At 43.2% G+C, this 16,781-nt stretch overlaps 1 protein-coding gene across 3 annotated transcripts; it reads left to right on the forward strand.

Moving 5' to 3' along the window:
* The first annotated feature begins 396 nt into the window (after positions 1-396).
* TMEM263 (transmembrane protein 263) lies at positions 397-15,635 on the forward strand. 3 transcript variants are annotated; one of them, XM_050914829.1, is made up of 5 exons: positions 397-447; positions 4,052-4,113; positions 5,179-5,299; positions 9,070-9,139; positions 14,298-15,635. In XM_050914829.1, the coding sequence occupies exons 4-5, from the start codon at positions 9,076-9,078 to the stop codon at positions 14,582-14,584; spliced, it is 351 nt and encodes a 116-aa protein (XP_050770786.1). In that variant the 5' UTR covers positions 397-447; positions 4,052-4,113; positions 5,179-5,299; positions 9,070-9,075; the 3' UTR covers positions 14,585-15,635. The 3 variants fall into 3 exon arrangements, with proteins under 3 accessions (XP_050770786.1, XP_050770790.1, XP_050770789.1); XM_050914832.1 differs by lacking the exon at positions 397-447 and adding an exon at positions 902-939; XM_050914833.1 differs by lacking the exon at positions 5,179-5,299 and having other exon boundaries at positions 403-447.
* The last annotated feature ends 1,146 nt before the right edge of the window (positions 15,636-16,781 follow it).

Here is a 16,781-nt window from a genome sequence, read left to right on the forward strand (position 1 = left end):
TGACCCGGCCCCGCAGCCACGGAGGTCCCGCTCAGCGCAGGACCCACACGGGCCCTTCGGGGGGCCGAGCCCTGCGTGGCTGGGCCTGCCCCACTCCCCGGGGGAGGAAGGCGCCCGCGGGGCTCATGAGGGTCGGGCCGGGGCCTGCGTAGGCCCTTTGCGGTCTCCCGGCCCCTCCGAGGCCGGCAGGCAGGGACGCGTGGCGCCGGAGCAGGAGGCCGCGGGCAGGGGGACGCCGCGGAGGCCCCCCCCGCAGCCCCGGGGCGGGGAGGGGGCGGGAGCGGCGGCGCCTGCGCGCCCCCGGCCGCCGAGGGGGCCGCGCCGCGCCGGGCGCTGGGGCGGGGTCTGCGGGCGCCGACGGGGCGGGCGCCACGTCGGCAGCGGGGAAAGGCGCAGGAGTAAAGTCTGCGGCGGAGCCCCGCCGAGCTGAGCCGTGTCCGCTGTGCGGTGAGTGAGGGCTGAGCGGCCGCTGCCGCTCCGGCCCCGCGGTGCCCCGCTTCGCCGCTAGCCGGGGAGCCCGGCGGGCGGGCGGGCAGCCGCCCGAGCGCCCTTCCTGCCTCCCCTCTTTTCCTCCCCGCGGAGAAAGGGAAACTTCTGGGGAGGAGGCGGGAGGGACCCGGCGCGCCCCGGCGGAGCCGCCGGCGGGAGAGGCGGGCCTGGGGGAGCGGGGCCGCCGCCGCCGCCACCTGTGCCCGGCGCCTCCCGCCGCGCCGGCGGCCCGGGGCAGGCGCAGCCCGCCCGCTTTTGTGCTTCCTGCCGCGGCATTGGGGGGCGGGAGGGAGGGCCGGGCCGGCCGTAGCGGCTCCGCCGCGGCCTTGGCTGCCACGTCAGTGCCGCCGCCCTGCGCCGAAGTGCCCGGCGGTGCCCGCGGCGGGCCCGGCGGGGGAGGCGGGCGGGGGTCGCTGCTGGGCAGCCTCCTGAGCTCTGCCGGGGAGGCAGGTAGCTACGAGGGGAAGACGTGGCGGGGGCTGCAGGGGCTTGGGCCGCCCTTCGAGGGAGGTGTGGGGCCTCGACGGGCCGGAGTCGGCGCTTCCTTGGGTGCGGGAGCGGGGTCGGGGGCGGCTGCCGCGTCCTGCCGCCCTCCCTGGGCCGGGCGCCGCGCTGCCCGCGTCCATGGCGGAGCGCCTCCCGCCTACCTGGGAGGGCAGCTGAGGAAGCCGTGCTCGCCTTGGCCTCGCTCCTGGCTGGTCTTGTTCTCTACCGTGAACTTCTCCGTGCCAGGAGAAGCTTTGTTTCGGGTTTTCTTTTCTTCTTTTTAAACTTCGCTGTGTTCAGATGTTTCCTGTAGTAACCTGCTCTTTTTTTTCATTCATTTCTCTCAAGTCCGTTTTGATGGAGTAGTATCTGAAGAGGTTTTTTTGTAAACTGTTTGGGAGCAGCTTAGCTTTCTGCATTCACCTAGCCTAGGCGTTTATGGTGTGGCCTGAAAATAAATGCAAGTTATCTTAGCCATACAGCTGGTTCTGGTCATTGTGCAAAGCTCATAGGCAGCCTCTGCGGTGCAATTAAATGCTTCCTTCTGCCCATTTAACCGGGCTGAAAATGAGAACTCTGAATCAGGATGTCACTCTGTAGGGAAGATAAATACCAAGTGTGCATAGCCTGCTTCAGTGTGTCCAGAGCGTTGCTTCAGGCAGGATGTCTCTGTGTAAGTGGAAGGGTACATACAAGATAGCTTAATTTACTACACAAATACTGGTTTGTATGCCATCAGTTTTAAGACTGCTCAGTAAATACTATCCAGACTTTTTTTTTTTAAAGCTTTCTGTTAAGCTCTGGTTAAACATTCAGTAAAATGGTGTTGCCTCCTCAGTATAGAAATGGACTGTATTGCAAAAGCGCAAACCGAAAGGTGATCCTTGTCTGGCAAGTGAAGAGGTCTAAATGTCAGGCAGGAGCCAACAAACAGGTGGTGGATGCTAGGGAAAAAGTTCATTATTTCATTAGCAGGGGTGGCAAGAAGTTCAGCAGCTGCTTTATCGCCATGGCTGCTAGGCACTGTCAGGTTTTGTCTTTGTAGGTCTCCTGGAAAAGGAGATGTGAGGTGAGTGTGGAGCTGAGGCATTGGGAAAGCATTAGAAGAAACAGGGAAGGCTCTGCTTTAGAAAGCTGAGCTAGCAGGAGGTGGAGGATGACAGGACTGGTAAAATGAAGCTTCCATGGCCTTTCTGAAGCTGTGCTTTGTGCCTTACTGGAATTTACCATTTAATTTCTAGAAACCAGTTTTGGAGGACTAGAAAAGGGGAATTCGGGTTCCTGTTGCCTTTGATTTGGTATCTTGCGAATCCTTGCTTTGGGGAAAACTTGATTGCTAACATCAGGTGTTCCCTAGATCGGGCTCCAGAAGAGGCTCTATATTTTAGTTGAGGGTGATGGAGGAATGCTGGATTCTGTTACAGGCAGATATGATGCTGTAATGTCCCGGGCAGAGTTAAGGGGTTTTTTTTGCAGGAGATATGCCTCCTTTTTTGCCTTTAATTGTGGCATGTGTGTGTTTGTTTTTTAACACAGATATGTTGCATCACCTTCCCAGCTGTGTGCTGAACCCTGCATGCTGTGAGCCTGTTATTTATATTTCTTATGGCAGATTTGGTATCTTTTTGGGGGAGGTTGTAGCCCATCCTGCTATAGGTTTAAAAGTAAGCTGTGGTTCACACCTGGAAACTTCTGATCAAATTTTTGTAGTCTTTCTCTGACAACTGTGTCTTTTTTCCTTTGAAATGGGCATGCTTGCTTCCAAGCCAGTCTTGCTTTGTATATAAATCTGAATTTTGAAACTTGGCTTTTAAACAGAAGGCTTGTTGAAATGTCAGCTATGCTCTTGGTTTTTAGCTACACGCTTTCTACGTGCCTGGATTTGTTTTTTTTCCTTTAGCGCTGTTAGCGTTGACTCTTTCTTCTTGCAGAAGCTCAGTCAACTGTCTCCCTTGCGTTAACTAACTGAAAAACACATTTCCGTATCAGCTGTGCTCTGAGGGTTATGTCTGAGACAACTAACAGCACTGAGCACTCTTACCCATGACATGTTACAAGCCCTAATCCAAGGTGTAAAGCAGGGAAGCTAATAGTCAGGGGTCGCTTGTGCAGGTTGAAGCAGTACCCTGAAGAGCAGCTGTGTGTTGGAATCACCTTGTTGGCTTCCTGCTTATTTCCTTGTTTAATTTGGAGAGTAGAGCACTGTTACTCTTTCAAAAATGTATTTCTTAAAGTATCATCCCAAAAAATAATTTTTTTCATGTATGTGAAAGACATCAGGTTCATTTTGAAATCTGCTGCAGCCGCTGAAAGAGGGGAAGGAGAGCCGTGCACATGGCAAGGGTTGTTTTGTTTTCCATCAGGTCTGTAGCCAAGCTTTCGAACTGCATAGCTTCTGGGCAGGAGGAAGATAATTTTTTCGTGGTGGACTAAGACGAGGCGATCGGTTTGTTTGCAGTTCTGTCAGGTGAATAGTTCCAGCACTGTCTGCTGCTGCTGCAGCCTTCTGGAGCAGCGTTATGCTGCCAACTGAAATTGGCCCCATCCTTGCATAGTTTCGTTGCTGCCCGCAAATATCTGAGTAGTGGCATTGAAACAAGCCAGTTTTTACTGGCTGCTGCTTGGGCCAGGTTTGCTGTGCTGAAACAGTAGGGCTTTTTGTCTGTAAAGTCGGAACGACATCAAGAGCATCATCTGAAGCTCGGGAAGTTACGCACATGTCTGTAATGGTTAAAGCCCACTTCTCCATGGAAGGCTAAAATTTTACGCAAATTGCTGTCCAAGAACTGCAGACTCAAGGAGAGATTGTGTCTTAACGTTGATTCCCATGCTTCGTAGTAATCCTCCTGACAGCACATGGAGCAAGTAAAATTATCTCCGTTGCCCAAGAACACAGAAGGAATCAGTGTTTTCATGAGAAAAATCTCATAAAATTTTGGCACTTTAAGGCCATGCCGAGTGTGCTTCTCCCCTGCTGTGGGGCTTTGTATTTACGATTCCCACCATACACCCGTGGCAGGTATGTGACAGTAGTGCTGTTCCATAGGATGTCATTAACCTTCTGCTTTTCTCGTAGGTGTATGCAGAATACTTTTGTGGAAACAACTAACTAGAACTCTTCACGAAGGAATATATTTGGTGAGAAAGTTTTATTTTAATCAACTTTGATGTGAATGTACGTGTGGCTGTACCATTACCTCCAGAGCTTTCTAGTGCTTTCATTCAGGGTCCTATAACAGTGTTAATGTTATAAATAGCTCTTGAATTAAAAATTCTCTTCTAAACCTCCTCTTTTTTTTTTTTTACAACTGTGTAAAACTTTGAAGCTTCCTATATATTTCATATTCTGACAACATGAAAGTGTGGTTTTTTTCTTTAAAACCAATTGAAAGAGTGAATTCCATTTTTATTTTTTAATATTTTTTAGTATGAGGGTTGATACATATTTTAATCTGTTGTTAAAAAAGATGAGAAGTTATCCCTTTATGTCTTGAATGACTAGCACCCTCATAAGTGCACAGGGGAAAAAAAAACCCAGAAAGTAGCTTACATGTGTCCCTATTTGAAAGCTCTTTTAAGATCTGGGTTTGCTTCCACTTCTTGACATAAGAAAACACAAAGCTTACGTATTCATCTGCGGAGATGAAGAAGGAAACGGGAGAGTTTCATGTCTGCTTCAGGAATGTCCGTATGAGTTCTGCCAGGACTCATAGAGATCCTACCTCATTCTATGTGATCATTTAATGCAGGTGTTAAATGAAGCTAGAGGTTTTTCCCCAGTGACACAGGACACTGTGAATTTGGCATCACAGGATGAAAATGCCAAAGAAAGATCTATTTGCTTGCTTTCTTTTTCCCTTTTTTTTTTTCGGCCAGTCTTAGCATACTTTGAAGAAGATTCTGAAAAATGTATCAGAAGAGTTCCAAAGTTCAGGCTTCTGATAAATCTTTGCCTTGTTGCATGTGCTTGCAATACCGGTAGTAATTGTGGCTAATGATTCAGTGCATAGGGGACTTTGAATCTGCAGATTCCAACTTAAGTTTCCAAAGTTCCTTAAGCAATACCGTGTCTGAATGATCTAATTCTCTGCACAAAAGTCTTATCCTTGCACCTCCAGATCAGTGCCTTAGGTGTTAGCTGAGTTGTAATCTCTGTTCGGTCTCATGAATTTTGCTTTCTTCTTTGTGGGGACACACCTTCAGCAGGGAACGTGAAGAGGAGCCTCCCTTAGGCTACACTGCAGTCTGGTGACCAGGGGACTCTATTGCAAAGTGGGACATACGAGCTTGGATCTTAATAGACAAAGGAGGCATTGAATTGTAGGTGAGTGCTTTCACCTTGATGGTATTAAGTAAAAGATACTGAGTGGTTTCTGCTTTTCTAACTCCCAATTTTTTAAGAAAAAAAAATTATATTCCTGCCCTCTTCATCTGAAGACTCGATGAAGTCATCCGCTGCCAAGCAGTTATTCCAGGCCATTGACCTCCAGTCAATGAAGTCACCTTAAAACTCTGGAGGGGAGCCAGGTTTAAGACATGCTCCTGCGCATGGTATTTCCTGTTCACCAGATATGCTACACTCCGTTTAGTGCACAGGATTTTGGATCACTTTTCAGAGGCTCTTAAGTCTCCTGACATGTTAATTTGGATACAAGGATGCATGACGCAGGCTGTAACCTAGATATCTGAAAATTTTCTGCTGAAGTCCTTTGTTGGATCTCGGTCTTGATTCTGTAATTCACTGGAGGGCTTCTACAGGAAAACAAAAGGACTTGAATTACGCTTTGTGAGCTCTTGTGTGCCAAGTTCTGTTTTGGGTCAAGCTGTGAACCTTTTCTGACAGTGATGTGATTCTGTTTTCACTTGCACTGATGTAGTAGGAGAACAGTGAGTAAAACCTAGTGCAAGCTGGTTAGGCATATCTCTTGCAGCATCCCTAGAGTGCTTCCAGGCACCTGTAGAACTGCACATCATACAGTAGTTTTCAACTTTCTGATCTGCAGACCCCTGAAGGCTCCCTTCTATGTAGGACAATTTCAGTCCTACCAACAGTGACTTATTTCCCTTAGCTGCTCTTCTCAGGCCTGTGTAGTACTCCATTGACTTCTGGGGTCTGATAGCAGCACGTTACTGGTGCCTGGGCTGTAGAAGATAGACCACTGTGGTCCATGTAGTTGTAAGAGTGAAGTATTTCTGTGGTTTAGGAGGAGTTGCAATTGTGTTAAATCAGTGCATGTGAGTGATATATTGTGTAATATTCCTGTCTAGCTTTTAAAAAGTAGCTTGTGGTCAAGAATTATGTAACCTTCAGATTCTAGGGAAGGTAGCAGGGGAGGGGATGCCTACTCTTACCACTTTTTTTATGTAGTGCTGTGATTTTACATGCTTTATTGTTTTGGTTTTTTTTTTAATACTTTATCACTAAACTAGAAACTCTGCTGTGAAAATCCCCTGCCAATTCATTGCTTTGCTCACTTAGCTTTGCAGGAACTGCAAGCAAATCTGACAGTGGCCTAAACTAGATCACAGAGAGTTATGAAAGCATCTTTTACCTGCACTGTTTGCTGGTCTTACTCTGACTCTTTCCATTGGACAGGTCTCATCTTAATTAAATAGTTGTATGATGCCTAGCACAACAGATCCTCCGTACTTCAGCGAGGCTGTATCTGTTGTCAGTGCTGCTGTGTCCAATACCTTCTTAATAGCAGAAAATACTAAAACGTGTGTGGAGCCTTGTGACACTTTCTAGTGTTCTGCCACGTTCAAAACTGGTAACTTACTCCAGCTCCCCTCTAAACTTGTTGATAATCCCTGACTATTTTGTCTTTCCTCATAAGATTAAGTAACTTCTCTGAGCTTCTTATGAGGAATCATTGACAGAAACTTCTTGGAAGCTCAAACGAGCAATTTCATCTGGGTTTCTTTTGGAAGTTACATGCCGGCTAGATACAAATATATTAGCAGAGGTAGTTCTTTATAAAAATTAACTTATCTCTGGCTTAACTCATTTGTGTCTCCCTTGAGTCTTCTTTAAAACTGTTTTGGTCACTTTTTTGTTCCTTTTTTTGAAGTAAGACTGGCTAGGTTGTGACTTTTATTTTACTTTAAGACCTTCCCTAATGCAGCGAATAAACTCCTTCCAAATTCCTGATAATCATCTTAACGAACAAAATGGCCACATGTTAAGTAGAAACATAGTTGCTTCATCTTTGTACAGATGTTTTGATCAAATAATGTCAGGCCGGTCAGTTTCTTACAGCATCTGCCTTCTCTTTCTTATAGTGCTTGATGTTTTTGTTTCAAGTTGGAAAAAAACAACCTACGTGTAACTTCACATAGTGAGGACGAAATCCTTGTATTTCTTCCTGCTTGCATTAGATGAATGCAAAGAAGTCGTGTAGTACCTGAATCCAGTCCTTTCTCAGAACCTGATTGCCCTTGGTTGCTCCCTATGATCGGTTGGGCTCTTTTTTCTTTCTTTTTTTCTTTTTTTTTACCTTGACTTACTGACCTGTGATTAAATAAAATAACAAGGAATTCTATAATTGATACTTTTTCAAATTGCCTCTTAGCCCTCATGTATTTAGTCGTCCATCTTGATGTGTTGCTACTCACTTTCCTATTTCTTAGCTTCCACGTTTGCGTTTCTGGCTTTTGAGAGGTACTTGTTCAGCATTGCCGTCAAATCAGCCATCCTGGTAGTAGGTTTTTTGCTTGCTTTCCTCTTCAGCTTCTTGTGTAAAGGTACCTATGTTTTCTGAGTCGTGAACTGATACCCTTAGTGCTGATTGTGAGGACTCTTTAATATTCAATTTAGGCTTGCTTCGCATCCAAAGATCTATCATTTAGTGTGTAGGTGCTGGTTTTTACTGTGATGTTTTGACTTCATAATTATACTGCGAGGGTTTTAGCTGTTGTTTTCCAGGTGAGTCTTCCCACCCTCAAGTTCTGCTTCTGCCTCTTCATCCCTTCTTCAGATCCCAGCCACTGCTTTCTCACCCAGAGGAGGTATAGAGAGACCTGGGCATGGCAAGACAGGCTGGAATTATTTTTGTGGTGGTTGGTGACTCCTGGAAGAAATGAAATGATTTAAAGGCTTGTGTACATGTGCAGGGAGAAGGGAACTAAGAGGTCACTGGCAGGAAGGCAGAAGGATGCCGAGTGGTATAATGCAACTTGTTTTTCTTTCTCCGTTTCCTTCTCCTTTTCCTGACCTCAGTGCATGCTGAGGAGGAAAAGCAGGATTGGCAGGAGGGCTCAGGGAAGGAGGCAGGACTTAACACTGAGGCATACTTTGGTGGGGGAGGAAAGCAGAAGGGAAATCTGGACTAGATACTGCTTTCTTCCCCTCTGAAGGGAAAATGCAGTAAGCAGAGCTGCTGATTTGAGCTTTCTCCTGTGCTTCCCCTCACTGTCAGGGACTGCTGCTCTCAAACTGCTCTAGGAAACAGCTTTTGGTGTAAAGAAATCTTTCTGGAATGTTTTTCATTGCAAAGTTTGTGTAGAGTTAACACAGTCTAGTTCGGCTGCTATCGCCACACTGTGTATGCAGTACTGCTACAAGATAAATGGAGTGTTTTCATTGCATTTCTTCCAGCTTGTTTTCATGGCACTTATTCAAATTCTGCTGCAAGGACTTGTTTCTTTAAAGTACTGCTTTCCAGGTACTAACAGATCTTATAGGCATGCTGCTGTTGTTTTTCTAGTGCCCACCACGTCTATGATCACTGGGCTTTGCTTTTTTTAGTACCTAAACACACATTAACTATTGTATGACAGTGGCTGTTTTGTTTTCATACTGTTTTTCCTCCTGATTGCTTTTTAGGTTTGAGATGCACTTGGTGGGGCGGCAGCTCTCACCAAGCCTGCTGACCTGGTGGAGGGCTCCTTTTTCAAGTATTAAGTCTGGTTGAAGAATACAAAAGCATAGTCTGATGATGAAATAGCAGTAGTTTGGCAGGAGCTGCTAGTGTATCTAGTAACAAAAAAGAACTTCCTTTCCTGTGGAACTTAAACTACATGCATTTTGGATTCATGGATTACATTTATGCTTTGCCAGAAAAGATGTACAGCATATGTGAATTTCTTTTTTAGGCAATAATGAATCAAACGGACAAAAATCAACAGGAAGTCCCATCATACCTTCATGATGAACCACCAGAAGGTATGTATTAGTTTTCATAATATCAAGTAAATTCACAGAATTTCATCAGGAGTTCAGATCTCTCTTAAAAAAAAAAAAAAACAAACCAACAAACAACAGATCTGCAAGCTGAAGACTTAAATTTTCATTTAAGTAACTGTAAGCAAGCCAACCCTGGGATGGGATGGGCCTGGATTATTGTTCACTTCTGCATTATCCTGATTACAATAAGGCCACTGAATATAACTCAGTAAACAACTGTACTGATAAATTCTAGAGAAGATGGGCAGATACTGAAGTACATAATTTGCAGATTAGTTTCCAGAAATGCGAATTGGTCCAATAGGTATTTATTTCTGCTGTTCATTATGTGAGATGGAAAGAGCCCGGCTTCACTTTTGGAGACCTTGCTGAGTTCATAGTGCTTGTGACTTTTAAACAAGACGTGTTTAAAAATATGTGGAACTCTATTACTACTTTTGGACACCCTTTTCCACCATACAGTTAACTGTGGTTGTAACTGTTGCCTTAATGTCATGGTTTCCTAAAAACAAACAAACACACACTTGACTTCATTAATGCAGTGGCATCTTGGTCTCCTGAATCAAATGAATCTTAAATCGGTTATTAGATCTGCAGAGGAAATGCAGTTGCAAATGAGCAGAGTTCCCTTCCGGGCTGTGGAATGGCAGGACTGTGAAGAGTCCTGTTTGCATAATATGACTGGACGGATATTAGATCAAAAGCCATTCTTGGCACATAGGTTGTCTGTGTTCTGTCTTCTCTTGCTTTAAGACCAAATGTGTTGGATGTAGAGGTTGGTGAGTCCCGATTCCTCTCGGTTCATTGCTCTTCAATTTATTATGGCCCTTTAAAGCTCTGTTTGTTTGTTGGTTTGGTTTTTTTCTCAGCTTTTATATGTTGTATAACTGAACAATTTACTTCACTTGAACAACAGTGTTATCCACTAACTGTAGCAGAAGGGGTTGAAGTGGAATAACTCATTCTATTCTTAACAACTATTAGGCAGGGAACACAAGTACAAGAAGATGAGAGGAAAGGGAGAAATAGATTTTTCGTGGCACAGTGGTTCTTAAGCTCTACTATACTTGAACTTGTTACAGTATCATGATGTGAGGACAAAAATCTTTCTTTTTAAGCTCTTAATGGGGTTGTCAAGATCCCAGAAGCATTTCTGAAAGCAAATGCCAGGTTGGAAACTATGCTCTAATGTGTATTATCTTCAAGTCTAATTTTTAAGGTGTGCTTTTTTTTTCCCTCCTTAAAGATTGAATTGTGTTTTATACATATTAAACCTCACGTATAGAAAGTGAACAGTGGTCTGACTGGTAAACTACAACCGATTCTTTCTTGAGGAAGGCGGTGAAACAAGTGGGCGTCTTTAATCTTCCTAGAATATTCAGTAGGTTGTCCAGATTCAGAGCACAACAGCAGAATCTGATCATCACTAGGTATTGCAAGGTTTTATTTAAAATTTATGAGCAATTAAGACTGATTTTCTTCTGGACAGTATCTTCTTTCAGTATGACAGTAACGAGTTTGAATATGAAGTCTAAATAGATGGAGATGGTGTAGTTAGAGGGAGTAGAATGAAATGCAGCTTGTCTTAATGGAAACTCCATCCTTGAAGAGGCTTTTTCCTTTTGATTCTGTTTCACGTGCACTCTTCAAGCCTTATGAATTTAGTTAGTGTTGGAATACTCTTGAAGAACATCCCTGTTTTAAATGTCATACAAGGCCTTCATATGCAATACGCTTACACCATCATAGAAAGATGGCCAAATGTGGATGGAAGGCTACCAGTTCAATGTTGGCAAGAAGATCTGCTCTCTGAACAGGCTGCCAAAAAAAAATCCTTAGAGGAAAGGCTCAATTCCAAAACCAATTTGCAGTTTTTTGCAAAGATATAAATAGTTCCAGTTTGTCCAAATCACGCTTGACAAGCTTGGTGCCCAAAGGCTTTAAAGAAATGCATATGTAGAAGAAGCTTTTGTGCTCATGCTTTCTATGAGTAGTGCTATTCTAATGCTTTTTCTGCTTTGCAAGTGGTGCCAACCTTTGCAACCTACGTTCATTCAAACTCTTGTTCGTTGTTGGACTCTTTTCAGCAGGAAGCTGGCTGCAAGGTAGCATAGTAGAGCCAACCCCTGAACAGGGAACGTGTGTAATTTTCTCCCTAGATTTAGGAATGATCTGTTTTACCTTCTTTCTCATACTGGTTAGAAACGAGGAGACCAGGAATGCGTATCCTGGAATAGAAATCAACGGGCAATAAAAACTCTTTGCAGCTGTGGGCGTTTACTAGATCTCATGGACAATGCAAACAGGAATGAAATGGGAATGTGTCAGCCATCAACAGAAGTTATTAATACACCAAGTCACAGTCAGTATTTACACTTGTGAAATAGGGTGGATGTTGTCAAAGGATTGGCTGCCTGAAGTAATGTGAGGAAAAGCATGTCAAGATTACTTTTGTTTCTCTCGTTATTTTTTTAAGTTAGCTATGATGGATCCTTTCTTGCTAAAGTCAGATCTGATTCACTGAAATCAGCTCTTAAAATTCAATGTGATAAAACTTTACTCCCATTCAGCCTGATGATAGTCATCCAGTTAGGTGGAAGTGAAGCACTTTCTGACCAAATTTTTTTACAAGATATGTAAGTCTGGTCACAAGAATCCTCTAATGAATAATGCCTAGACAGTGGATTTTATACCAGGATCTATATACCCTTCTCTTAGTGTGATTCTTTAAAGGCTTTCTGTATGTAAATAGAAATTCTGATCTCTGTGTGCTTGTGTTGGCAATGCATTTTTTGCTGGAGATGTCCAGGTTGAAAGCTGCTGGCCTAGAATGAACCAGCAAGGGTATTACTTGGCATTAAGTAAAAGGCTGTCATTTATGTTTCTAGTTTCCGTGACACTTTGTTATCTATATCAGTTTCTTAAATAAGAGAGACTAGTGTAAGCTGGAAGCATTTTTAGTATTTTTTGCTCCCTTGAGCTGCACTGTTCCTCTGTGGTTGTTTTTTTTGTTTTGGTTTGGTTTTTTCCCTTTTGTCAAACTTGTAAGAAGTTCTCTCATTTAGATTGCATCTTTTGTTTGAATTATTCCAGGCACGCACATAGGAACTCTGAACTTCACACTTTTTTTAATGAATTCTGAGTCCTGGGTCAGTCCTGGCATTATCACAAACTCATTGGAGGTGCATGGGAAGTTGTTCACCCTAGTTTTCATCTTGTAGTAGATGAGTGCTGGGAGATGACTCTGGGAAACTGTCCCCTGAATGCGAGTTGTCAGCAGTCAGAGCACTGGACACAGAGACCTGTTCTGCTGGTTCTCCTAAGGCATGTCACAGTGCAGAGTGAATGCGTTGACAGGGGCTGGATGGAGGTCTCTGGTGGATCTAGATCCGATTTTTCTTTTTCCCTGCCTCTCTAGACTCATTGTCCTCTTCCAAGCATGTTCCTTCTGCTGCTGACTCCCTCACCTCTTTACTTCATGTTTGTTTCTTCCCTAGCTCTGCCCACTGGTTCCACTTCCTCTGTTCTTGGTTCCCCCTGTTGTTTTTCCCCTAAGAAAGGGAAATGTATCTGTTAAATCCCTTATATTATCTACAGGTAGCTAGAAAATACAAAAAACTGTGGAACTCTTACGCTACTTGTGTTAACTGGCAGTCTCTTGCCATGGTTCTCTCTGAAACTTTTTTTGAAGAAGTGTTTGGGGTTGGTGAGGAATTGACAAGACAGGAGGTGAAAGATGCTTACCTGTACAACAATGTTGTGAAGACCAGAGATTTCTCAAGGTTCACATTGAAAATACCTTGCAGACCAACATGTGTCAGGGCTACTGGTTTATAGGGGCAGTAGGTGATATTTTCTTGTGTGCTTAAATACAACATTAACATACTGTTTCATCTTCCTGTTTCTTCTTTGAAGATTAGATGATGCTTATGCAGTAGCAGGGTGTGGAGTTGCAGTCTTAATTCCCTTTAGAGGCAAGGTGCATGTATCTCTTCAGGATTTTGAAGCCTACATTTAGAAATACAAAGTAATTACTAAACTACTAGAAGGCTAAGTGGCTAATTCTGGGAGTCTTTCTATTACTCTAATACTTTCTATTATTTTGAGGCTATGTAATTGTACCATAAATATCGAATAGGAATTGACTTAGCATATAGCAAGAAACTGCACAAAATGCAGGTTAAATAACATTAAAAAGAAAAAACATATTTACGTAGTCAATAACATGCAGAAATCCTATGGTTTGAGATTTGGTTTTGTGTGTCATATCGGGACTTCCGTTGGGAGCCTGTAACTCTTGCTATTGTTAATGCCTTTGGGGACCGCCTTTGGTATTTAATGAGCTTATTTGGCCATTGGACTCCCCCCCTGTTACAGAAAAGGCCTTTTTGGAAGAAAATTAAATTTGTGTACATGATGAAGGAAGGAAGTGATACAGTGAAGAATCGGCATCAGTTTGTCTTTCTCACTCTTCTTTTGACTCCTCTGCTCTTTTGTTTGTAACCTTTCCTGACCCCTGCACACAACCCTCACATCTTCAAAACAGTAATTACTAAGGAAAGAAGCAACTTTGTCTCAAGGTGAGGTCTTTTCAAAGAACAGTTCTTTTTTTAATAAACCTTTGGCTCTGCTTCTCCAGGAAACTTTTTCCAGTCCTTCCTTAGACATTGGAACAGCAAGGTAGCGTTGCTGCTTTTGGAGATCCCCCCTCTGTGGGTTAACTCTTAATATTAGGATGGGGGGAACAGGAGGGTGTGTTGTCCCCCACCTTAACAGAAGTCCAGAAATGAGGCTAATTTGGCCATGAGACTTTCCAGAGTCTGGGAAGGTAGTGGTGCATACAGAGGACAGAAGTTTATCATGTAAGACCATCTGGGAGCTGTATGCCTGATATTTGCAGGCTCAGTATTAACTTGTGTTTTAGAAAACAGCATTGAGGTATGTCTTGCTGCAGCAAAGTGTCTTATGTGGAACTATGGTGGTGTATGAGCATGCAAGTAAAGTAGCCTACAAGGTAAGTATATGCTGTGTGCAATGGCTGTTAGGCTAGAAGAGGAAATACTTAGGAACAACTTTTCTTTCGAAAATGCTTTAATCATAGCACTGTGATTGATTTGCTTGTTGTTTCCTCCCTTAGGTTCATTAAAAGACCACCCACAGCAGCAGCCTGGCATGCTTTCTCGTGTGACTGGTGGCCTCTTCAGTGTCACAAAGGGAGCTGTGGGTGCCACGATTGGGGGTGTTGCTTGGATTGGAGGGAAGAGCTTGGAAATTACCAAAACAGCGGTCACATCTGTGCCTTCAATGGGAGTAGGGCTAGTCAAAGGAAGTGTTTCTGCTGTAGCTGGAGGTGTTACAGCTGTAGGATCTGCTGTTGCAAGTAAAGTGCCTTTAACGGGAAAGAAAAAGGATAAGTCTGACTAAAACCAAAACTGAGACATACTCGATTCTCCAGAATATTACATCAGTGGCATTACAATCTGCTAAGATTTGGACCATGAGAAGCCATGTGTCTTAGACACTTCATCTTCTAAAGAGTTGTGCGAGTAACTCGATTCCATCTGAAAAGGACAGAAGAAGCTTGGCTAGCACAGCGTATGAAGATTTATTAGAGCCTAGATTGAAGCTTTGTATCTGGTGAAATGTTACACTTGATAACTATAGAAATGAGTAAGTGTATCTGAAGGGACAATACCTATTCGAATATTCATTTACTGTAAGTCTTTTGCAGTTTTGGACTAAAATGTGAACATAGAAACTTGGTAGTCTCTGCCATACCATCAGTCTGATGAGATGCCATTTACTGTTCTCAGTGGTTTCCACATCCTCCTGCTAAGGATCCTTCAGCTGTCTAACAGCATTGTTGGATGTACCCGAATAGTTTCGGTTATGAAACTGTATTTGCAGGCAGCCTGTAAACTCTCAGTTCAGTGACTGCATTCTGCCAGTGCAGACTGGAGCAAATAGAACTGGAGGTATGCAGAAATTGGAAATGAGAGTGGGAGATAGAAGTGAGAAAGGTTGACAACATGGTAGAAGGGATCATAAAGAATAAACTAACTTAATGCCTTATTAGAAAAAATATCTTTTTGCTAGGTGAAGCTGTGTAAAGAACTGTCATTTCAGTGCAGTTCACAGAATGAGCTTTAGATTCTCCTTACAAATCTCGATATCTGAAACCTTGTCAATTTTTACTGAAGACAAGATTGCTCCATCTCAGGTGTATTTAATGATATGCATCTATCTCCTGCAAGTGAAAACTTGCTTCTAATAAACTTCTTATAGACACTAGAAAAAATGATGGCTTAATGGAAACTGGGTTGATGTTTGTGGTCATCTAGCACAACTGACTTGAAAGACATTCCTTTGTGTAGTTGGAAACCACTGAAGAACTAGCAGCTGTTGTCTCAACTCCATGATGCACCAGGTTAGCTTCTTGCTCTGTTTAAGCAAATACAAGGAATTTTTCACTACATCTTTCTCTCATACTTTGCATTTTGATTTTTGAGTAAACTGCAATACTTTTATTTAAAACAAACCAAAAAAGGTAGATGAGGCCTTAAAAAAAAAAAAAGAGAAAGAAACATCATCCAAGTAAACTGTATACTGACAGATTCCAAACATTGACACACCTCAGATGGGAACATCTGTAGGTCCTCTGCAGTGTGTGAGGCAAAATGCACTTGTCATGACACAGCTTGAGGTTGCCTTAAAATAGAAGCTGTTGGTGATCGATTTTTTTTTTTTTTTTTTTTTTTTTTTTTTGGTGTACTGACTTTGCAAATAACCTCTTTGGAAGCCCATAGAAGGCGGCTGTGAATGTTGTGTATCCAGTATTTTCTAAAAACTTGTGTTCCTACAGTGAACTTCTAGGCATGTAAGCTTACTTTTTCAGTGGCTATGGTTGTACAAGAAGGATATATATATATAGGGAGACTTTTTAGAAATTAAAAAAAATCAAAACACATCACTTGTCTAAAACTTAGTCCTATATTCATGGGTGTTGAAGGTACACTGTGTAAATTATGCTACAGTAGTCCCCTAGTCTCTGAGCCATTGGTACTTCAACTGCAGTCTGGAACAACTTTATTTGATATCAGTAATTGCATATGTTGGCAGTATGGTATTCATAAGCATGGAGATCTGGGGCAGTGGGGAGAGCAAAACCCAAAAAATGGCATTATCTGCTCCTTTTGTTAGATGCACCAGCTGCTTAGCTCCAATCTGCTGCAAGGGTGTGATGAGGTAAGTTTATGCAACAAATTGAAGCCTTTAACTGTTTTTTATAGTCAAAAGCTAATTGCATAGAATATAGTGTAGTTTAAGGATACCAGTTAGCTCTAGAAATGAGCTAGCTTGGATATCGGAGGCAGTCTAGCTGCAGCAAATAATTTAGTGTGGTCTGCTCCCCTGCAGTTTCCAATGCAGACATATCCCCAGAGTGCTACCACTGACCTCTTAAGAGTCACCTGTTTGGAGCATAGTGGTATTTGTGACACTGAACCAAACCCTTCCTAATCATTTTCTGAAAACATAAATGTTGGACTGGTCATACCCCTTTTTTAATGACATTCTCTAATTTTTATACTATGAAACTTGCTGCAAAACAAGTGTGGTCTGA

This window comes from Gymnogyps californianus, chromosome 1, assembly GCF_018139145.2.
Source record: "Gymnogyps californianus isolate 813 chromosome 1, ASM1813914v2, whole genome shotgun sequence".
NCBI classification, from domain to species: domain Eukaryota; kingdom Metazoa; phylum Chordata; class Aves; order Accipitriformes; family Cathartidae; genus Gymnogyps; species Gymnogyps californianus.